This window comes from Paracoccidioides lutzii, assembly GCF_000150705.2.
Source record: "Paracoccidioides lutzii Pb01 unplaced genomic scaffold supercont2.2, whole genome shotgun sequence".
Taxonomy (NCBI): Eukaryota; Fungi; Ascomycota; class Eurotiomycetes; order Onygenales; family Ajellomycetaceae; genus Paracoccidioides; species Paracoccidioides lutzii.
In genome coordinates, this window is record NW_015440948.1 from 925567 (window position 1) to 948434 (window position 22868).

At 45.8% G+C, this 22868-nt stretch overlaps 8 protein-coding genes across 8 annotated transcripts; 5 read left to right on the forward strand and 3 right to left on the reverse strand.

The window, feature by feature from the left end:
- Nucleotides 1-885: 885 nt before the first annotated feature.
- Nucleotides 886-2856, reverse strand: PAAG_00936 (plasma membrane phosphatase required for sodium stress response; the record flags this gene model as incomplete). The annotated part of the gene is made up of 5 exons (XM_002797031.2): nucleotides 886-1098; nucleotides 1170-1268; nucleotides 1330-1479; nucleotides 1550-2748; nucleotides 2826-2856. 5 exons carry the CDS (start codon nucleotides 2854-2856, stop codon nucleotides 886-888), a joined length of 1692 nt encoding a protein of 563 aa, XP_002797077.2.
- A 375-nt stretch (nucleotides 2857-3231) lies between these two features.
- Nucleotides 3232-3782, forward strand: PAAG_00937 (hypothetical protein; the record flags this gene model as incomplete). The annotated part of the gene is made up of 2 exons (XM_002797032.2): nucleotides 3232-3401; nucleotides 3569-3782. 2 exons carry the CDS (start codon nucleotides 3232-3234, stop codon nucleotides 3780-3782), a joined length of 384 nt encoding a protein of 127 aa, XP_002797078.2.
- Nucleotides 3783-6430: 2648 nt separating this feature from the next.
- PAAG_00938 (peroxisomal long-chain fatty acid import protein) lies at nucleotides 6431-8914 on the forward strand (the record flags this gene model as incomplete). Its single annotated transcript, XM_002797033.2, has 1 exon — nucleotides 6431-8914. One exon carries the CDS (start codon nucleotides 6431-6433, stop codon nucleotides 8912-8914), a length of 2484 nt encoding a protein of 827 aa, XP_002797079.1.
- A 1235-nt stretch (nucleotides 8915-10149) lies between these two features.
- PAAG_00939 (hypothetical protein) lies at nucleotides 10150-11791 on the forward strand (the record flags this gene model as incomplete). The annotated part of the gene is made up of 2 exons (XM_002797034.2): nucleotides 10150-10958; nucleotides 11032-11791. 2 exons carry the CDS (start codon nucleotides 10150-10152, stop codon nucleotides 11789-11791), a joined length of 1569 nt encoding a protein of 522 aa, XP_002797080.2.
- Nucleotides 11792-13396: 1605 nt separating this feature from the next.
- Nucleotides 13397-16121, forward strand: PAAG_00941 (hypothetical protein; the record flags this gene model as incomplete). Its single annotated transcript, XM_002797036.1, has 4 exons — nucleotides 13397-13583; nucleotides 13954-14030; nucleotides 14106-14358; nucleotides 14446-16121. The coding sequence occupies 4 exons, from the start codon at nucleotides 13397-13399 to the stop codon at nucleotides 16119-16121; spliced, it is 2193 nt and encodes a 730-aa protein (XP_002797082.1).
- Nucleotides 16122-16707: 586 nt separating this feature from the next.
- Nucleotides 16708-17981, reverse strand: PAAG_00942 (hypothetical protein; the record flags this gene model as incomplete). Its single annotated transcript, XM_002797037.1, has 3 exons — nucleotides 16708-17594; nucleotides 17675-17827; nucleotides 17918-17981. The coding sequence occupies 3 exons, from the start codon at nucleotides 17979-17981 to the stop codon at nucleotides 16708-16710; spliced, it is 1104 nt and encodes a 367-aa protein (XP_002797083.1).
- A 729-nt stretch (nucleotides 17982-18710) lies between these two features.
- On the forward strand, nucleotides 18711-20208 carry PAAG_00943 (hypothetical protein; the record flags this gene model as incomplete). The annotated part of the gene is made up of 2 exons (XM_015844189.1): nucleotides 18711-19168; nucleotides 19233-20208. The coding sequence occupies 2 exons, from the start codon at nucleotides 18711-18713 to the stop codon at nucleotides 20206-20208; spliced, it is 1434 nt and encodes a 477-aa protein (XP_015700970.1).
- Nucleotides 20209-20718: 510 nt separating this feature from the next.
- On the reverse strand, nucleotides 20719-22283 carry PAAG_00944 (RMND5A protein; the record flags this gene model as incomplete). The annotated part of the gene is made up of 4 exons (XM_002797039.2): nucleotides 20719-20937; nucleotides 21021-21776; nucleotides 21916-22043; nucleotides 22163-22283. The coding sequence occupies 4 exons, from the start codon at nucleotides 22281-22283 to the stop codon at nucleotides 20719-20721; spliced, it is 1224 nt and encodes a 407-aa protein (XP_002797085.1).
- Between the last annotated feature and the right edge of the window lie 585 nt (nucleotides 22284-22868).

Sequence of the window (22868 nt, forward strand, 5' to 3'; positions counted from 1 at the left end):
GAGAAAGAAAAGAGGGGTAAATAATATGAAAAGAACGTGCAAAATCAATGGCTTTACTTATGTGATATCTCAGAAAATAAAATAAAAAAACAAAAAAAAAAAATATTAATCAAAACAGTACTGAAACAAAAATCGCTGCCTTGATTATGGGAAAAGGTGGTGGGAGAAATGGATACAAACATTTATGATGATATACGAAGGCCAGATCATAGAGGAAGGAGAAGAGTAGAAATAGAGGAAAGGAAAAAAGGAAATAACAAATGAAATGCATGGTTGCAATTTGTGTGTGTGTATGGGTGTGCTTTTGTTTTGTGTAAATGCCACTTGGGCGTAAAATAAGATGGGAATGAACACATGTAACCAGCAAGGACATTTTTTTATAGTCAGCGAATGGAGGGCAGACAAAACGCCTGGTCGATGCAACAATGAAATACACGAAAGGGAAAAGTCGCTCACTCGGAGAGGTATATCAGCCCAGTTAGGGGGTTGTAATCAATCAAGGGCGATAGGTATAAACTGGAAGAAGCAAATTAAAGTAGTTGGAAGACGAAAATATGGACAGCGTCTAGGGAAAACCAGCCTTATAGTAGGTAGATGCTCATCCGGTCTTCGACGTAAAATTTAGAAGCCTGTTAACATCCGTTCCTCCGATTGTCGTGGGGTTGGTTGTAGTTCTGGTTTGTTCTGGGTTCAGAGCCATCAACCGAATATTTAAGGTAGGAAAGGTTCGAATAGCAAGGACATTTCATGACCACGATTTCGAGGTCAAAGTAGAATTCCTCCTGATCTTTTTATCCTAGACAAAACGGAAGATCGCACTAGTGATCCGGCAAGCGAAAACGTCCATTTCAAGAGGAACAACGTCAAAAAAATTACCCACTATCGCTATAACGCAACATTTAAAACCAAGCTCACATCTCGAACCTGCGAACCTGCCAAATCCTCGAGAACAGGGATAAGATCTAGTAGCTCATTATCATGGGCGTCTGAAAACCAGCTGCTGATTGGAATGGCATGTTGCGGATGGAAAATGTAAGAGGTTGGAGAGTTATCAATGATAATGGTATCTCGTAGGTCGCGTCCTACCTGTGAAAGATCCTGAGCGGGAGAAAAATGGTTAACATATATCCATGGGTTCTTCAAGAACAAGCAGCGAGGTCGTAGCATACCTTAACATAATTTCCCTGGTGATTATAACAACTATCTCTAAATAACCGATGATGCACGACTTTATGGATATCTAGCTGATCTAACAGAGGATCACCGTACTATAACGTAAATGTTAGTTTTACGGTTGTTGTCGCTAATCATCATGAAGAGAAGACGAACCTTTGATACAGATGCTGTAAACACAACGACTTCATACAATTCGCCCACTCGTTTCATGAACTGATCAACGCCGGGACGCTTGATAACATAGATGTTATGATATTGTCCTTCGATTTCCACGGGAATCGTGAAATCAGCCTTTTCAAGAACCTGAAATTTCGGTTAGGTACAATTGTATTTGACTGCTAAAGCAAATCGGGAACGATAACATTTTTCTTACCTTGAAACTACTATGAACAAGCGTCTCATCGAGGTCGAGCACTAGGCATTTACGACTCTGAAGGTGCGGCTCGACAGGTGGTAATAACCACTGCTGCTTGTCTTGCGGGATCGCTGGAACGGGGGAAGCATACTTGTTGATCGGATCCGTATTGCGATCTAAGGGGGGAGGAGGAGGAAGTTCGGTCGCTCGCTGTACCGGTTCCTCGTGAGGTATAATTTCCACATCTTCATCTATGTAACTATCCGCCGACTGTGTATCTTGCATGGGAGCATCGTTATCGCCATTGGGCTTCTCTGGGACGGCCTCGGTGGGCTGCACATTCTTCTCAGCCCAAGTACTAGCTGCATTTGAAACTGCAGATTTCTCCGATGCAGCAATAGTAGGCAAACTGCGGGATTCCGATTCTCGAGCTGGATAAGGCTTGGAACCAGAACCAGAACCAGAACCAAAGCCGAAAGACGAGGGAGACTTAGATAGTACGGGAAGGTTTGATCCTTCACCAGTGTGCGTTTTGGTAAAATGATCTAAATACGTTTCACCCCGCGCTGCGGCGACTTCAACCTCAATTTGCGACTCCGTCCGATCCGTATTGGCCTTCAGCGCAACTTTTTCATCAAATGAAGCCAGTTCTCTGGAATCTGCCATGCTCGAATTTGCAGCACTGGCTTCTGCCTTCTCGACAGGCGTTGGTTGTCTACCATGAGATGAGAGCGGCTTTACGGATCTTTTTGGCGGTAGGCTGACACCCTCCTGATCGTCATTCGATGCGCTACAGCAGCTGAGGAAAGAAAACAGCTTCGAAGGTCTCTTTGATCCATTTTTCTTTGGCATGTCATCCATATCGGTAGTTTTAGTTTTGGAATGAGTATTCACAGCATCCGGAACATTGGAACGCTTGGATCGTTTGCTGCTTCCCATGCTATTGGCTCGCTTCTTGTTTCCGGCGTTGTTTTCAGCGACATCTTCGCATCTGTCTGGAGCGGTTGGCTGCCCTCGTAGTTTTATACTAGAAGATGACCGAGATGGGATATGAAGGAATGAGCGTTTTTTCTTCGGATGATCAGCTTGGGTGGAAGCATCCTGTACCGAGTTTGCATGTGATGTGTGCCGTTCTACAGGGCCCTCATCAATTGATGGTTCAGTTGACAAGGTATTATTTTTTGTAGGCGCATCATTTGGAAGAGGTGCGGCAGAGTCTTGAAAGGGACAGCTGAGATTAGCATTATGAGATTTTTGATGAGTGATAATTAGCGGAATAGAATAGAATACTCACTGGACCCTGAGCCTTTAGGTGAGGTCGTCATGGATTGTGTTTTATGAAAGCTAATTCTAGTTAGAGACAGGATGATGAGTCTATTTCCCAAGAGACAGGATAGGAAGATGTAAGTCGATTTAACACAAGCACAGGTAACATGGGCACAGCTGTAAGCTCAATAGCCCTGTATCACTCGGGACATCAAATATAGAACTCGGTCAAGAAAAAGATTTCCCGCTTTATATTTTCCTCCTGCGCCTATCACAGTAAGGATGGTGGGAGGTTCGTTTGTAAAGGGTGGGAGTGACAACGAAGGCTAGCTTCAATCAACTTCAGGAACCCCCTGCAAAGACGTGCGAAACCAGCACCTCTGGTAAATTGCCTTTCCAACCTGTGCTGATATATCAATGCTGGCAAGCAGACGATGGCTTGGGGCCTAAAGCAGGAAGTAACGGTGGTTGGGTCAGAGGATTCCGGAGGCGACACAGTTTCGCCAACCTCGCGTATTTCGCGCCTGCACGAATGGTGTCAACCGTTAAGATTTGACCAAGTGGTCTCCCAACAGACTCTCAAATCAATCGATAAAGCTTCACGGTATATCTCCAGCGGGATGTGAACGAGAGGAGATGGTGTGATGCGGTCGATGGATTCTCCGTGGAGGTAAAGGGAATCAATCCTTGTGATGTTCGGGGAGACCCAAGGCTGGAATCGAGCAAGCAACCTAAGGGGGAATAGTCCCGTTCGGAGTGGACTGAACTCAGAAAAACTGCGGGAGTTCAAGTGGAATCTCGATTAGCACCAGCGAATTGGCCAAGGGGGAATGGGGGGAACCGTCAAGACGCAGAACCAGCCCAACCGACTCAGGGCAAGGAAGACGAGGTTGACAAGCAGGGTAGAAACAAACACAAGGACAGACAAGAGACTGACGGGGAAACAGCAGTCTACGGTCTACAGGAGGTGCTGAAGAAAGATTAAGCGGAGGAGAGGCAGTTCAACGCCAGCATCAGAAGAAGAGAGGTTGGGTCGGGCTTGGTTAGTAAGAGAGAGGGAAAGGGGGCTCTGTGGCTTGGTCGACCAAGGGTTGGTATTGGTACTAGAACTTACGGCCACAGCTGCGACCGCAGTATTATAATTTACCAGGAGATGATCTGCCCTCCATACGTCCAGAACGGGCAACGAGACTGACCTGGGATACAACCCATAGCTTGGACCCTTTCCAAGGTTCCAAAGTCGTGGCTGAAAGTGGTGGAATCAATATTCATATTGCATCCATGGATTGGCTGGCGTACGGAATAGTACGGCGCGTATTGTTTCAGGGTGCGTAATATTACTCTATATAGTTGGACTTCAATTTTACATTATTACTTGTGCGTTGGTACCATCATTTTCTAAAAATACATGTACACGTGACCTAAATTTATACCCATGGATCTAACCCAAGCGATCTCGCAACTGAGATGGCGTCTAGTTTTACTCTCGTTAACACATCATACACCGTGGTACGAGCTTAGACACAATAACTATTCATCAAAGTTAAAAGCTCCTATCAATGGATTAACTATGAAAGCCTGGCCATAAATTTCTAAAGCCTGCACTGCAATATCTGGAAGAGATCAACCTAGAATTTCATAACAACAGTCCGCTTTCAGTGAGTATATGTCGCCCCTGTTTCTCTGATAGATGTTAAAAGCTCCAACCACGGAGCTGTTGCCAGTATAAGCTTATCAACTCAACCTTTGCCTGCTTCAGGGAGGCATGAGTCCCTGGACCTTGTCACGGTTCGAGTCGGCAGGAACTAGCAGATGAGTGCGCTCTTGTGCTTACCTATATCATATCAATACGGGGCGAGCAATTTCAACTCTCAACCATCGCAACCTCAAAATTCGAATGTCCGCAGATGGAGCATCACATTCTCATCTAGAGTTGCGCAGCAGGTGAGGGGATCAAGCAACCTTGAAACCCTGACCTGCTCATCGAAAGGACATGCATGCATATTCCCGTGTCTGTGCTGTGTGCACCATTGAGGAAAGATGGACGCTCTCATAGTTTAAATTGGTCTCACAGTGTAACCACATAAGTCTAAACCTTCTCGCACAAAGATTTCTTCCCTGGTCCCAAATCATGCTGAGATTCAGATATAAAGGTATGGGATTCTCAGCAAGTTAAGTGCTGTTTCATGAAACAGGCGCAAAACCCGGGATATGGATTGCTCTCTGTGTTCTGATCAGATGTACTTTAAAAGTAACACAATTACTTACTTAGTTTTGTGCGCGAGATAGTCGCACTCTTGTTAACACGATTACCGACAGCACATTGGCAAAGCTCCAACTTATCGCCGCAAAATCGTTAACTAGGTCCTGGGTATATTAAACATACCTAGGCAGGATGCATGTGAGAATTCAGCGAGGTCAATAGGTGATGGTAATCATCAGACAGAACAGCACTATCGCCAAGGCATGTGCAGATGCTGTCGCAGTCTTGGCGAGGATGAATAAGAAGTGACCGAGATTTTGCGCCATCCGTGCCAAGTCTGGGGTTTATCACATCATCATTGGACAGCGTCTTTCTTCACGGCGCTTACCCAGGAATCTGGATTGAAAAGAACCCTGTTCTGCGGAAGGGCGAAACCATCATCCGTCGTCTTTGCCCATCAGGCCGATGACGGGTAATTTACCGCTAGCAGGATGGCAAGGTCTGACACTGCAGCTTGGCATCCACTATTAGTTTCTTGGTTACACTGTGAGAGCGACAAACCTCCATTTTGAACCAAAGCCCGCAGACGACATTGGTTGGAGAAACATCAAGGATTTGAAGAGTTTCGAAAATTAAAACTATTGGCTGGCGATTCATAAAAGATTAGTTAATGGGCTGCAGTCGCATGCATCATGTTATGCTTCGGGGTAGGCCGGGAGCCGTCATCGAAACTATGGCTCGCGGAACATTTGACACAGCGGCAGCAGCGTCGGTCGCTAGAAACTTGAGAGTGAAAGCCTGTCAAGGATATGCTTCCACAAATCACAAACTGCATTGCCGACAATGCTGTTCTTGAGACCTCATGGAGCAATTTGTATTCGATCCCACAAACAAATGATCAGTTAGTTTTACGCAGCGTATATTACTGGGTAATATTACGTCACGTCTATTACGTTTATTACACTGGTACTAGTATTTTACGCCTCCGATACAGCACAAACGCTAGTCCGCATTCAGTAATAATGGCTATCACGTGATATTTCGTCATGTGAGCCCAGGTCTCCCCCGGATTTTCAGTGTCGTCACATGTCGCCAAAATGCGCCCGCAAGAAATCCCTCGACAACCTCATGCCTTCAACATAAATCCATGTTTGTCCGGCACAGCCAGTAAATTCCTTCTTACCGCAACCTGGCCACTGACAATGCTCAAACAACTAGGGACAACTGTATCTTATGTCCGCGCATTTGACTTGGCAAAAGAATTTTGATCCAAGGGACCTCGAGAACCTGGGCAGCCTCGACGTGGATTTGTTGTGTCTGATCATGCCATCTCCTGCAGAAGGATAAAACGGTATATTTTGGCGCATTTTCAGGTGGATGCGAGAAACCACACTTTGAACTCCATACCCTCATTCTGATATACCGGCACAATGGCTGCCCAGTCGACGTTGCGGCCTCGAGAAGACCCGTTGCTCCACCTGTACATCCACTACTCAAACCTGCTGCGCGCTCGATTCCGGAAGTCCTCCAAAACTACAAAGTTAGTCGCAACTACGTTTCTTCTGTTGTCGATAATAGGAAGCGGATATGGAGGTTATAGATGGTGGCAGGAATGGTCCAAGGAACGGGCTCAGGGGAAACGTCTGCTGAGAAAGAATTCTGGCATTCGCGGCAAGGATGGTTCGCGAATAATATATGTCCCGTACAGATCGTCTGTCTCCTCTTCCGAAACCTCAAGAGTCACTATTCGCCCGACGAAACCTACTACATTTGATGCCCATCGGCGTCTTTTCTTGAATCCTCCCAGAGCGGCTGGCCTCGGTGACGTATCGTCCATGGTGTCACAAATCCCGCCACTCTCCACCAAGCCAGGCTTGAATCTAGCCTTCTTGCACCAGTTTCTGAGCCTCCTAAGTATCATGATTCCGAGATGGAGCAGCAAAGAAACCGGGTTTCTGATCGGCCATGGCGTTTTCCTTATGCTCAGGACGTACCTATCTCTTGTTGTAGCGAGACTTGACGGAGAGATTGTGCGGGATCTAGTTGCTGGCAGGGGAAGAGCTTTCATTTGGGGCCTCATCAAATGGTGTGGCATTGGAACTTTCGCTTCTTATACGAATGCTATGATCAAATTCCTCCAATCCAAAGTATCGATTGCCTTTCGAACCAGGCTCACTAGGTATATACATGACCTGTACCTTAACGATAACATAAACTACTACAAACTTTCCAACCTTGATGGAGGAGTTGGTGAATCGGCGGATCAATTTATCACCCAGGATCTCACACGGTTCTGTGCGGCCTCTGCGAAGTTATATTCTTCCATTGGGAAACCTCTGGTGGATCTCTTCGTTTTCAACTATCAACTTTATCGTTCACTTGGACCTCTCGCACTGGCGGGTATTCTGAGTGGCTATTTCGGCACAGCAACTATACTCCGCCGTGTTTCCCCACCATTTGGAAAGTTGACAGCGGTTGAAGGTAAAAAAGAGGGAGATTTTAGAACCCTCCACTCTCGACTCCTAGCAAATGCTGAGGAGGTGGCATTCTATGGCGGGGCTGAGATGGAACGTGTGTTTCTCACCAAGAGTTTCAAGGATCTGCAGCGATGGATGGAAGGAATATATAGCCTGAAAATCCGCTATAATATGCTTGAAGATATGATCCTTAAGTACTCTTGGTCTGCTTTTGGATATCTCATCACATCGCTTCCTATATTTCTACCTGCCTGGGGCGGTCTTGGGGGTGTTTCCGAGATGGCTTTCTCTTCGGAAACTTCTGGGAGAGAGAGGGACCGAATGAAAGATTTCATCACAAACAAGCGTCTTATGCTCTCCCTAGCAGATGCAGGTGGTCGCATGATGTACAGCATTAAAGATCTTTCGGAATTGGCTGGGTACACTTCCCGGGTATACACTCTGATTTCAACTCTCCACCGCGTGCACGCTAATGCATATGCCCCTCGCCGTGGTTCTCACCCCGAACTTTACTCTCTTTCGGATGTGCAGGGCACGATCCATAGTGGCTTCGATGGCGTACGTCTAGAGCATGTTCCTGTGGTGGCACCCTTTCTCTTTCCCCAAGGTGGTGACGAGCTTATCGAATCATTATCCTTTATTGTTCATTCCGGGGAGCACCTTTTGATTTCCGGTCCCAATGGCGTTGGTAAATCTGCTATTGCTCGCATAGTCGCTGGGCTCTGGCCAGTTTACCGTGGCCTAGTAAGCCGACCTAGAAACTTTGGTGTGAACGGTATAATGTTCCTTCCCCAGCGCCCGTATTTAAGCATAGGCACCCTACGTGATCAAGTCATCTACCCCCACAGCGAAATGGACATGCGAGAGGATGGAAAGAGCGAGGCAGATCTCCTTCAAGTCCTCAACGACGTCCATCTCGGCTACTTGCCTGACCGTGAGGGTGGTTGGGACTGTCGCAAGGAGTGGAAAGATGTTCTGAGCGGCGGCGAGAAACAGCGCATGGGCATGGCCAGGCTTCTCTATCATGAACCTAGATATGCGTTCGTCGACGAAGCCACCTCTGCCGTTTCTTCTGACGTCGAAGGCTTACTCTACGAACAAGCTAAGCGACGCAACATCACTCTAATCACAATCTCCACGCGCCTTTCGCTTAAGAAATACCACACATTCAATCTGACGCTTGGCCTGGGAGAGGATGGCACCGAATGGGAGATCGACCGGATCGGAACGGAGAAGGAGAAAATGGGCGTTGAGAAAGAGATACAGGAGCTAAGGAAACGACTGGATAAGGTTGAGGCATGGAAGGTTCGGAAGCAGGAAATAAACGACGAGCTGCGTAAAGTGTGGGTGGCTAAGAGTGAGGCTGGCGAGGCTGAACTAGCTCCCCCCCCTTATCAAGCAGGCAAAGCAGATACGATCGAACAACGTCGAATATGAGGGGGGAGAAGATACAGACACCCTGGAGGCTTTGGGGCCGGTGCTATAGAATAGACCATCTGCATCGCTTACTTTTAAAACGAACAATAGTATCTAGCTTAGTATTTGTGCAGTACATATTATTAAGACTTGTTTTGTAGCTGGTTACATTTTCTTAGTGCACTGTCGTAACGTTGCATATTGTTATTCCAGCTAAACCCCGTTTGCATTTCCGAACATTCCATTGAATATCGTATGATACCTGAATGAGTAATCTCGCCGATGACTGGATCATGTAGGCGAGCGAAGCGTTTAGCCAAATCGCTTTTTGCAAAAACGCAGCCAGCATACTCACATCCTGGTGGTCCTACCACCCATTCGCCCTCCTTGGGCAGCATAAGCAGCCAACAGGTGGAGAGAAAATTAGCACTCTGCCGTCCCTCTTCGCATAAGAAACGATACTTATCTGAAGTCATGAGAAAACAGCGAATCATACAAAATCAAGAAATTGGAATCTACGGAAGAGCAGCCAGGCTTTATCATAACACAAGTTTCGTTTGTGCCTATCGGAAATGACGCTCTATTCTCTAACATGAAGCTCAACGGGCTAGCGTCAGCTGGCATTTATCTAAATATATAAATACTTGTTTTATGCTCTCCTCTAGAGACATTTTAGTTGATTTAGGCATCTATGTTGCCCCGCGTTATATCGATGTAGCGAGCTCAACAAGGGAATTTATTTACACATACACATTATATACATTTTTATAATTTAAAGCCACAGGATAGCTCATTGCATACCCGCGACTCCCACAAGATCGGACAAAGCGGAATATTACTGAGGAGGATTATATCACGATGCTATCGAATATTCAATCCATCATCCCTCCGGGGATTTTTTGGATACCCATTGTTCTTCTCACTTCTCCATTCCTCCTGACGTGGTTGTTTACTAACCTGAAGGCACGCCGGGGATTCCGAAACGGGGGCGAGCCTCCACTGATTCCATATACGATCCCATGGCTTGGCCACGGCCTTTTCTTCCGTCGGGGCACAACTTATTTCTCGTCTTGGGTTAGGTTAGTGGAATCATGCTTCCTCCAGCCGACTGCGATGTCCCTTAATCACTGACCCCTGTACACGTGTTCTAAACCTGAACCTCGTCCCTCTTCCCCGAAAGCTGGAGTCTATATTTTCCCTGAAGTGATAGAGAAAACAAGAAGGAAGATGCCAGCAATGGTATGGTCCATCATACAATGACTTTTGCTTATCATGTTTTGATCCCGTTTTTTGTTAGGGAAAAATATCCCAATGTGCCGGTTTTGAGAACGTTAATCGCAGGCGACTATTTGTATCCTATTTTCGACCTAAAACTGGCAAGCCAGATAGAGCGCCGCCCAAAGGTGTTCACGTTCGACCCCATCGTGATGCTCGTGAATAAGGCTATTGGAGCTCCCAAAGCAGACCTTGATATCCTTGCGAATGGACCTCCAAGGTCTACTGACGGTCAGAATGGGAATGGCGCAGGCCGTGGAATAATTCCAGAGCTCCATCGACAGCATTTCCCCGGTCTTAATGGCCCATCTTTACCGCATATGATATCTAAATTCAGTGAGATCTTGGCCGCAAACTTAGAAAAGGAGTTTCCAAGGGAAAGCGGTGTCGACACGGGGTCTTGGGTAACGCTTGATCTTAAAGAATTTTACATGCGGCACCTCACCCTTGCTTCGATACCGATGTTAATGGGGACGCGTCTCATGGAGGTTTGGCCGCGAGCCTATGAAGACATGTGGGAGTTTGACACCCACGTATTGACGCTTACGTCAAACATGCCTAGGCTATTAATCCCGAGAGCATCCGCTAGTCGAGACCGAATGATCTCTTTCATGGAACGATGGGAAAGTGAAGCATACAAACATCGAGATTTCTTTGGACTGGAATCGGAAAATCCGGCTTGGGACCCCTATTGGGGAGCTAGACTGGTGAGACAAAGGCACCGCACGTTTCTGAACAATGGTGTCAGCAAACGCGGACGAGCCGTTTTTCACTTGGGAGTCTTGTGGGCGTACGTTGTGTTGTTTTCGTTGTATATTTCTTCTCTCCATCTGCTAAATTGCTGATTATCGTTTTAAATAAAGAACAATTAACAACGCCGTCGCAGCCGCGGTGTGGATGCTGATGCACTGCCTGCTAGACCCACACCTCGAACGGCGAGTCCGCTCCGTAATCGCTTCGGCTCAAAATCAAGACGGCACGCTGGATATTGATAGTTTAGCTTTGGACAAGCTCATCAAATCCCTATTTCTTGAGACTCTGCGCTCATATGTCTCAGCACCCTCACTACGGGTAATTCTAGAAACAATTGAACTTGAGGGTTACACCTTTCGCAAGGGAGGAACGATAATCATTCCGGGACGAGAACTGCAAATGGAGGAAAACATATGGTCTGCTGGCGGGTCCTTGCCTGGGCCTTTGGAGTTCTGGCCGGAGAGGTTTATCGACAGTAAATGCAATGACGATAGAGACATGGCAGCTGAAGCTATTGGGCATACTAATTCTCAAGATGAAGTTAAACGCGATCCTGTCGTCAAAAACGAGGTGAAGCTATCGGTAGATGCGATGACGATCCCTGGTAAGATACGGTCGAGGGAAATGAGAGAACGTATGAACTGGATGCGTCCTTTTGGAGCGGGCACCACGCTTTGCCCCGGAAGAAACTTGTCAATGTATGAAATGATTATTGGTATGGCGACTATGTTGTCGACATTTGAGATCGAGGTTAATAAAGAAGCCCTACATTCGAATGGAATGCCACAACCAAACTTTGACGTATCAGGGGCAATGCCCCCGGACAGGCCGTTTATTATTAGAATGAGGAGGATAACTGTTGTGCACTAGGAGTCTTGGAGACAAGTTGGTGGCCGGTAAGGTAGCAAGTTATGATAAGGCGATATGTTGTGAATACGAACGGTTAGTTATTTTGGCATAGTGGCGAACCGGGATATTTATGAACGCTAATAGGTCCATTCTCGCGGGGCTGGCTTTAGAGCAGACAGCCTTGGGGAGATGTCACAGTTATCCTTTTCTTGGTTCAAGCGTGGTTTAAATATCAGAAAACCGAGCAATTCCTTAATCTATCAACCCAGGCCTTCCTACAAAATCCTCGATACAGATTCCACACTTCCCATGATAAACCTCCCATCATGAATGAAAACCGCGACAGTCTCGTCACCAGTTGCTAACGGGTGTATAAACCCTAAGCCAAGCGTCTTTGAGAGTGACAGGCTCTGGTTCTGGCGAAATCATTGTGGTGGTAATTCGTCCTTAGATATGAGGTTTGCGTGCTAAGATATCAATTCTGTCATAGTTCTTCAACAGTGGAGTCCGACAAGAGGATGTCCCTGCCAATTTCTTGATGAACTGTAAAATATTAGTATACATTTGGTTGGTGAGATCTCATTTGCAACTTACCTGCTCCCATGCAGATGCATGGACTCACTCCATTTCTATAGTTTGCCAGCTAGTGTATGACGATGAGAATTGTGACATCTTCTATAACCAACCTCTACATGAGGGGGAAGAATGAGTATCTGTACCCGCGAGAGCAGTCCACGTCAATCCCAAACGCATTCACCCCGCTGTCACATTCTTGCGATTGATACCTAGGTTCATACCTTTATGCCTTGTATCACCCGACGCAGATTTGTATTATTAGAAATTCTGAACGAGAAAGAATTAAAAAAAACTTCAGTGCATGACACCTGATGAATGTTTATTTACACTTAAAGCGACGTATTTAATCATGCTTGATGATTATGGATCTTACCACAGTTGTCTCATCGGGGGGAGAATCCTCTCATCCAAAGATGGTGACTCAGTTGATGGACCGCTATAGTTCACTCTGTCAAATTAATAATGTTACAACGGGCGGCTACCCCGTTGGGCAAGATCATACATGTTGAAACGAACATGTGTAAAGGCACAAGCGCATACACACACGATAGCTTTGAGTGTGGGTTTTACGTAGGCACACGGTAGAATGGAAATGACTCTACTTCCCGGAAAGTTATGTGGCAGTTCTTTTGAGTTACATCTGAGAGCGGCCCTTCTAATGATCAATGAGTGGTACGGTTTTAAATGGAAGCAGACAAATTCTAGTGTCAAATAATCATAGAGAAATTGGGTCAAAACACTTGTCGAAAGTAAGAAATTGAGGGGTCTGCTCCTCATTGCCTGAGGGATGAAACATGTCTCATTTGAACTGAAGTTCAGCAATCTCAAGTTGAAATATGAGTCGACCAATAATATTAACTGCCTCATTTCCTCACGTGACTTATATTCAATGACTTTCAATTTATTTCTTCATTTAATTATTCCTTTTTCTTAAACAATTCAAAAAACGCATCAACACCATCATTTCAAGAGAATGAAGCTATATAAAATGAAAGGAAATTCAACCACCTAGCTTAGTGATTTTTTATACATTTTTTTCCCTGATAAACCATGCCGCCTCTCAACCTGCCGCATGATGACCAGGGCGGCCTCATCGAAATCCCGATCGATAAAACTTTTAGTGATGGGGATAAAAATATCTGGCCGACACATGAGCGTCATGAAAAAGAAGATCCAAAGCTGTACCTCGTGAAACTCGCCAGTTTGTGGATGAAAGAGAGAGGGGAGGCGAAAACAGGTTAGTGATGATGCTTCTAATCCTTTAATCATATAAAATATGCAACTTCCTTTGTCGAGCTATTTTGTTTTTCAATCCTCGAGTTGAATTTTTGCGACTCTCTGGATTATGTATTGTGATGTGTGATGTACTGTTTACCCCTTCTCTCGTGGTTCTACCCTTATTCCAAGATAAGGAACACTTTATTTGGGAAGATCACAAGAATAATTTAATTTCAACAATATGTATTTTCTTATTATATCATATAATTCAGAGCTTCATCTACATGCATTTTCAGCTCAAAATTTCATATATCGGGCTTGTTGCCACGTTGATTTCCCTACTCAATAGTTGCCATGTTACCAATTAACACATAACCGCTTAAGTATAGGGAAACATTATATTCTTGACCAACTGCCTGAAGGATATGTGTATATGTCCCGGGCACGTCAACACCATCCTGATCTTGTTAGTAGTATCTTTTCCAGTGAATTGGAATTATGTACATTCATGAACAGAAGCTGATTAGCAACATAATATCAGCGGGACAAATATCTGTTCGGTCACCCGTCCGGCTATTACTACAACTCTCCAAATCGATTCTGGCCACATTTTTACTATCTGATGAATCATGGTGCCGCTCCATGCCGCTGCGAACCTTGTCGAGCCAAGAAGCAGTTATTGACAGTTGACGACGGGCCTGGAATGGGAAGCCAGAGACGTAAGCCTGGGCCTAAACCCAAACCCAGATTAAGTGAATATCACATATCCGCAAATGGCGGAATAAGAAGACCTGGTAAGAGATCATTTCCACCATTTTATGGAACTCTATCATGTCTACATTCATCGGATCGTGGCAGCTAACGCTATATTGTGAATATAGGGCGTCACAAAATGAGAAAATATGTAGCCGAAGATGAAGAGGGAACGCCAGATGTGTTCAAAAGTCTCGTAATGAAGTTGAAATCTTCAGGTACCCTAGATGAACCGATCAAAGAACCGTTAAGTATGGACTGGAGAGCCGAGCGCAGTCAACTTCAGGACCATATCACCAGAATATTTATGCAACATTCGTTCATCCCGCGTATTGGTGAACTTGTTTTATGCTGTTATTCCTTCCGGGGAACGGAGTTAAAATACAACCCACGTACTGAGAGCTTCGAAATGTATTGTCGGAAAACGAAGAGATTCCTTGGAATCCCTGAATGGCGAGCAGGAACTGTTACACAAACTGCGATGGAAGCTCCAATTCTCGAAGACGTAATTACGGAAACAAAGAAGAAATTGGCTGTTAACATGTCTGGCTTCCGGGTGGAGACGTTTCCCGACCCAAATAGTACAGACAAGAGCCTCTCAAGTCAATACAAATACGTGCCACTGAGCTGCATCCGGCCTCTTAACTATTGGCAAATATTTTTGCAGGGGATCCCACCCGGCGACTACCACCCGTCTATTCAAAATGCACTCACAATCATGTCTTCTTTCTCAGTGTTGGATAAGTACCATTTTAAGGGAAAATGGCCGGACGCTACCGTCTATTGCAAAGGAATCTTCATTGGCTCCGAACTCCTGATCAAAGGTGACGGTGTTCGACTCATGCCGCGGTCAGAAACGCCTTCGGCAAGCCCATACCACCAAGTTACCGATGTGCTAGTCATAGAGAGCATTCACGTCAAGCTCCGAAACTGTGACGCAAATATGTCCTCTCCGCTACTGTGTGAGTCAACAGCAGTTCGTCTCGTGGGTAAAACGTATACCCTTTCACCCAAAAATGCTCATAGAGAACCACATTCGATCGACCCCCCAAAACCACTTACTGAAGAGGAGGTTATTGATTCATTTGAATGCGTGGGAATGCGAGGGTACGGAACATGGTACCGAATGCACCCAAAAAAGCATAGCATTCAGATATCCCTAGATCATGTTGTTGGTCGTTGCTACGAGTCAGAGCTCATGGCCCTAATGTTTGACGATCTCTCTCTCGGCCTGGACCTTGAAGGCGTGAAATACGGCCGTGAATATGGTCGATCAACTGATCAACGATTAAGTCCAGGAAAGAAGTGGTTTTGCGGGGATTCCAGAGTTGAGGCTCTCGCCCTCGAAACGTTGAATCAGCATGAAGTGGGCATATATGATGACGCCAGGGATGTAAAGATGTTCCGCGCAAATTTGAGGATAATTGATGGAACGGCGACCAATGCGGACCTCAGGGATGCTAAAATTACCCGTACAACGGGCAGACCACGGGCCGGGCTCATTGGTGGCAGAATTCCGTCAACCACTTTCGAAAGCGTGGGCAGGATGAGCACCCTAGTTTCAAGTGCTCTTGGGCCACTAGAGGCTTCTATTATCCCTAGCCCTATGGATCTTACGTCCGCTCCTGCTTCGGATGTCCAGGAACAGGACTCTGCGGATTCTTCTGAGAGTGAGACAAGTGACGAATTGGCGAGCGGATTTCCGTCGATGCTTACGGTCCGTGGTGGAACGGAAGAGAGCGAAGGCGGCGACTACAAACCGTCTAACACTGGGCCACAGGCGAAGCGGATTAAATACATGTGAATCCTTATTTTAACTATCATGGGGTGGCGGGTTTCACTCTTTCTCCCATTGCATTAAAGTGCGGCGTTTGTTTGCTATGCGATCGGCTTCTCATGTTAAAAGGCGTGATATCTCATGAGCGAATTGGCCTTAGATATTTCCCATTTCGATTTGTATTCCATCTTTGGTGTTCTCTGGCATGAGCCTTCCTTTGCCATAACTTGCACTCTGCTTTCGGCTCTGCTTCTCTTCTACCCTTTATTGTCTGCATTTGCGAGATACCTCTGTATACTATCACCCTTCAGCACGACAGCACCTCCTACAAATGACGTGAAACGTGTCAATAGATCACGTAATTGTTTGTTTATTTATATATTTTTGTGATGATATCTCCCTTTTCTGCAGCGATGATGTGCAGTGATGATGTGCACAAACTCCTGGACGACCAGAGCATAGCATTCCAATGAGAAAATCACATTTAAATACATTAATCATATTTAAATACATTCATCGTAGGAGCTAAACGAACAATCCGGAAAAGATTATATCAAACACGTCGCAAGTATACAATACATACTCCTATAATTCATGTATCAATATAATCCACCTAATGATTCCTCTCCACCACTTCCCTCGCAAAGTCCGCAAACGTCTTCCCTTCCTGCACCTCCTCTCCTAAATTCGGTTGCGTAAACACTGCCAAGGTATTCCTTGCAACCTTCCCTTTCACATTCTTGTCTCCCCCTTTGACGAAATGTGGCACTGCCCGGAATTTTCCTTTGGTAATCAGCTCCAGCGCCTCCCCGGTCTGAAACGCCAGACAATCCTTTGGGATGTTGACCTTGACAACTTGTCCCGTGCGTGAGTGGATATACAACCCCGCCTTTGGATCCGGGGATTTGGGCAATTCGGGGATACTCTTGATGTCGCGACCATTACTCGATACAAAGGATAAGGGTGGATGTGCCTCTTCATCAACGAACATGGCAGAGGTGAGTCCAGTAAGACAGCTATGATCAATATGCGTGGCACACCAATCGTCTTCATCTTCCTCATTATCATTATCGCTCTTTTTCCCTTTACTATTCCCCTCGTCCACCACAGGAAAATAATGCAATAATCTTGCCTTAGTCGTCAAACTTGTCTTCACAACATGCTCCAAATACCCCCGTTTATACCCGTCAATATTAGCCAGCGCATATCGATCACAGGCGCGCGCTACCAATGCCGCCGTGTCAATGACCAATGTACACAGTTGCTCAATGCTACTGCGGAAGGTGGGCAGACGTCGCTGATCCGGCCAGATATTGGGGGCCGTGTACTGCGGGAAATCGGGGAAGTCATCCGCCGGCGCATTTTGCAAAGATGGGTCCTGGTAGAAGGCGCAATTTATATAGTAGGAGCCCTTAAGCGTATCGAAGCGGCCAGAGCGGAGGGTTTCTTTGCCACAGGACCAGCCCACGAGGTATTTGGATGCCGGGCTCGAGAGGGCGTCTGGTGAGGAAGGTTGGCTTGGTCAGCTCCGTTTCTCTCCTAGGCAATTTGTTTCTTTGATTCAATGATCAGGGATATACCCAGCTCCTCTTGCGGAAACGTCGCTACATAAGAAGCATTTGACAAGGCTTCAGCGCGCAGTTCTTTAAAGCGGGCGGGGAGGTCCTTTACGATGATGATGCCGAGAGATGAGGGGCCAAAGGCTTCAGTTAATGTTTCAAATGAAACAGAGCCTTAGATATATATATATTTTTATAGAACGTCAGCGATGGAAATTGTTTAGGAAACTCGTCACGTAGAAAGAATTATAGAAATGGATCTACCTTCTTCGAGTTCTTTGAGACTCACAGTAACTGGGTCGCCAGGGATGGACGCAGATGAATTCATTTTTGAGATCGGTTTCGGCTTTCCTGTCCACCTCTTGCGATTTTTTTTTTTTTTTTTTTTTTTATCAAACCTAGTAAAATATGCGGATACAGGGGCCTTGGAGAAAGGGCTGTCTTGGGTTGAAGTAACGGGCATCGGCTATCTCCAACAATCTTAAAATGTTTCATCTATGATAACTGAGTAGAGCATGTTCCTGCAATACAATCCCATTGGATTCCAGGCTTTGAACCAACAAAAGGCGGGTTGAGCGGGGCGCCTATTTCTGCACTTTTAAGTCGCTAAAGTTCAGCTTGTAACCAGGGAACTGTGGGGAATGCGATGGGTCCGGGGAGCAGCTTAAGAGTATAAAAAGTGAGAAAACACATTCTTACAATTTATGAGATGATATAAAATAGCCGAGATCAGTTCTAGTTTTCATACATGCTATTTACTGAAAGTAATGATTGAATCAATCTCTAACACAGGGAAGATAGAAGCTTGTTTGTAGTTATTTCTTTAGTTAGTTATATGTTTAACTTGTTAGTTAGTTATAGATTTGTATTTCTTCGAAACAGCAACACAATACAACACAACAACATACAACATGTAAATAACAGATAACAAGGTTTGAACGCTTGCAACTGTCTCAGCTCCTTCATCACTTCATCACTATCATACTCTAGTTTTCATGTTTACTTTCTCTTTTTAAATTGAGATTCCACCCTTTAACTGCTCCAAACAGTCTTTCAAATGGACTCCGACAGAGTCAAGTCCGAGTCAAGCGAACAGCCAGGGATAACCTTTTCGGCTCCCTCATTCTCTCAAAAACTCGAGGCGCGCCTTGAGGAAATCAGAAAACAGCGGGCTGCCAACGCAAAGTCATCTGCCGTCACCAGTGCTGCAGACACCAGCATGAAGGCAGAAGAGACTGCAACTGTTGTCGCCGTCGCCACAGACACTAACCTGGAGGCAGAAGAGACTGCTACGTCGGCCGCTAGCCTCCAAGAGAATGACAAGCCAGCCGGTCAGCCGGCGCAAATTCCAAAGAGAAAGAGGCCTGTTGATTCTCTTCCATGCACATGTGCTATCTCTGAAAACTGCCGCAGAGCTGCAAGGGATGGTGTGTCAGATTGCCGACTCAATTCAGGGACCCTTGGCCATCCCCCAAAGCGCCAGCAGAAAACCAGAACGCCTTTCCTCAGCTCATCGTGAGTATAAGAAAAGGCGACTTTTTTTAATTGTCATAACTACTCCGTACTAACTATTACATAGCACACGCTTCATTTCGACAAAGGAAAAAGCTCGACTCCAGCGATCAGCGGAGGATGTTCTTAAGATTCTCACACTCTTCAAAAAATCAGCCACTGCATCCGAGAAGGAACGTGCTACTCTATTCAAAGAAACTCGAGATCGTGTCCATCATCTCCAATTCTATGACATTGAGCCAGCATTCCCTTCTGTTCTTCAAAAGTTCCTTGATCAGGACACTGGTCTCCCTGCCATCATCAAAAGCTCTACAGTTCCCTGGGATATCAAGCTGGACTGTGAAGCTATTCTCAACCGCTGGGAACATGAAGACTTTGACCCAGACTTGCTTCGTGGCATCATCACTCGCCAGGTTAGTGGTCCCCCGGCTAGTGGAGCACAGTCGGCTGGGAAAACCACCAAACTCCTAACCTCCCGCAGCTTTGATAAGATGTTCAAATTCAAAAAGAACAGCCTTGTTGTGGGTAAAAATGACCTGCACAATGGTCAATGGTTCCCTTTGCAAATTATTGCAGTACGCGATGGTGCACACGGTAATATGGAAGGAGGAATCTCTGGCCGGAGTGGCATTGGAGCTGTTTCCATTGTCCTCGGCTCTGCGGGAAAGGGATATCCAGACGTTGATGAAGGAGATACAATCTTATACTGTGGCACACGTGGCAAGGATGGTGTGGCTTCCAGTGGGACTAAGCTCTTAATTGAATCTTTTGAGAAGAAAATCCCCATTCGCGTCCTGCGTAGCTGCAAGCTACCAAAGATTAATCCCTATAGGCCCACGATGGGGTTCCGGTATGATGGGCTCTATGATATTCATGGGATGGAGGTTCTGGACCAACCGTCGATGTTGCATAGGTTTAAGCTGCGACGAATCCCCGAACAGACACCCATCAGGTATCAGGGAGATGAGAAACGCCCGACAAAGAGGGAGCTTGAGGAGTGGAAGAGGGTTTACAATCTTACTGCGACCTGGAAGGTGAACTAATTGATCGATTCTGATTTTTCGTGAAGCTGGGAGCGGGCAGGCAAGCGAGAATAGGGTTGTGTAAGTTTGTCATTTTTGATTTCCTTTTTCTTCATCGCTTTGCCTGTTGCTGGCGTGACATTTTTCTTCTGTAGGCTCTAGGATACGCGCATTTACAAAATTTTATGTTGTTGTCGCCGGGAGTAAAACAGGCGGCAGTCAGATATCTTCGGGTGGAAAGTGTTTGATTGGCGTTGTCACGATAAGAATGGATACCGATGTAAATAAATGAGAATGGAAAGATTGAAAGTAGGGAGGTAATTAATGTTAAATATCATACATGGCTTCGGCCAGAACAACTTTCCCTGTCCCCAAGTACTCACAATTGTTGCAAACTCCATGCGCCCGTTCCGAACGAATCATCGGTTAAAGGGAAAGCAAACCCCGCAACGCCCAAATATATGCAATTTATATAAAGGGGGGAAAAATTAAATAAGAGGAAAGTATGCATATGTGACCCTTTCCACCCTTTTACAGAAACACCTTCTGCGCCTCTCTGGGGTGGCTTTCGTTCGGACAGTATGGACATTTAAATTTACCCCCTTTGCTAAGCCTCATGAGAGATTCTTGAGCAATGACATGGCCGCAGGGCATCATCATTGGTGGGTTTTCGTCTGTCGTCTGCTCTTTTGATACTGGGCAGACGAATATCGAGTGGAATTGATAGGAGGGTGGAAGAGGGATTTCAACCTGCATTTATTTAATGATTAGTGTGTGGATTTATGGGGAAGAGGAAAAATGGCCTCTTGAGTGGGGGAAGGAGATATTCTTACGGGAAGTTCGTTTTGAGACGTCCATTCGGTCCGCTTTTCTTTCATAATTGTCTGCAGTTTGAGTAGAGTTGGCAGCGCTATTGCGCCAGCCGTGGCTGCTATGTACAAAGGGGAGTCGGCTGACAGGCCTAATAGCGAGCAGAACTCACGGGTAAAGGAGTGCGCTACATCGGTCCAGGCGGAGGGGTTGTTGAAAATGGCTCTATAGGGCGAGGTTTCCAGATTAGGGCAAAATGCCATGGCGCCCATCAACTGTTGAATTTCCGGCAGATGCCTAGTCTGGAATGTAGAGAATTCATTCCTGGCATACTCTAGTGCCAATTGCCGTCCTGATGCCATGGGTGTTTGGGGATTTTTGCCTCCATGGAATAGCCACACGAACTGCAGCCTGCACAGTTCAAACTCCAGATTGCTTCCCCTTGCTTCCAGCAAATGCCGATGTTCCGACGCCCATTGTATGGCTGGAAGTAGGTTTTGCTGTTTTTTCAACTCATGTAGTATTTGATACATGAGAACAAACTGTTTTCGGATCTCCCCAGACTGCATCTGTTCCATTTCAATTATGACATCGATGGAGTCAGAGTCTGAAGTTTCAGAAGCCGGTTGTGCGGGTGTTGGGTTCTTGGCTACTTCTGATAAAAATGTAGAGGCAACGGAAAATTGACCCTCTCGTAGAAGGTGCATAGCAATAGCTCTGTTGACGAGCGCTGGCTGCGCTGATAGAGCGTCATAAGGAAAAGGCTTATCTTTGAATAACTATGCGATAAAAACAGTAAAAGATCAGCTCCGCCATTCCAAACACACACACACACACACAAAACCAAAAAAAAAAAAAAAAAAAAAAAAAAAAAAAAAAAGGAGAGGAAGAGGGGGGGAAATGAGGGCCGAAGCTCACTTTATCCAGAGCTTTGGTATACTTGTTAAGTCCACTGTGGGCATCCTTAAGGCTCTCATTAGTTACATCGAAAGAGGCTTTGACGGGATTCTGTAGCTTTGCCAAAGAAATGGAGGCTGAGCTTGGATCTAGGCAGAGCGAACATTTAGCATAACGCCCTCAAAATACACCATCCCTTGAGGTCTGAATATCGATACCAGTATGGTTATAGGTGTGTGTATGTATGCATGTAAGTGGATCAGCTCACCCTTTGCGATGTTGTCCCTAGCCTCCTGGAGCAAGTCAATTGTCGCCTGGACATCTTTGATGCTTTTTCCGCTATGAGCGCGCTTCCAGAGCCGCTGATGTTCCTTCTGCAATAAATCCATGTTCGCCGGTGGTGTGGTGGGGAAGTCAGCATTAAATGGAGATGTCTTTGGTCAGAGCTCTTATCGGTTTTGCGTAATGGCGGGCATATCGGGGGGCTCAGGATTTGGCATCGAGGTCATAGAAATCAAGGAATCCCCATCGGATGAACTCCTAGACATGAACAGTGTCTGTTGTTTTTATGACTGTTCCCCTTTGGACGGAGTATGCTGCTCCATGGTCATGAGTAAGTAGTCTGGTTCGGTTAGCAGGTCAGCAGCAGTTGAAGAGCGATTAAGTTCCCCAAAGGTTTTGGTTGGTTTCAAGCTCCGCTTCGCAAGCCGTTTTAACATACTGTCATGTAACAATGAAACCACGAGAGACATACACTGGGCTGTGGCGCAGGTTAGTAGTGTATTGTACTGAGCTGTACTCCACTACTGACTGTACTGGAAAATTGCATTTTGGTGCGTGAATCCAGTGCAATTGTCGTGTACCGTATTGTAACGTAATTAACTAACTATATTAGTCATTCCCCATCTTGTGACAAATTCACAGCCACTTGTGACATCAGTGGTGCTCATTAGACATTTCACGTTCACTTCACA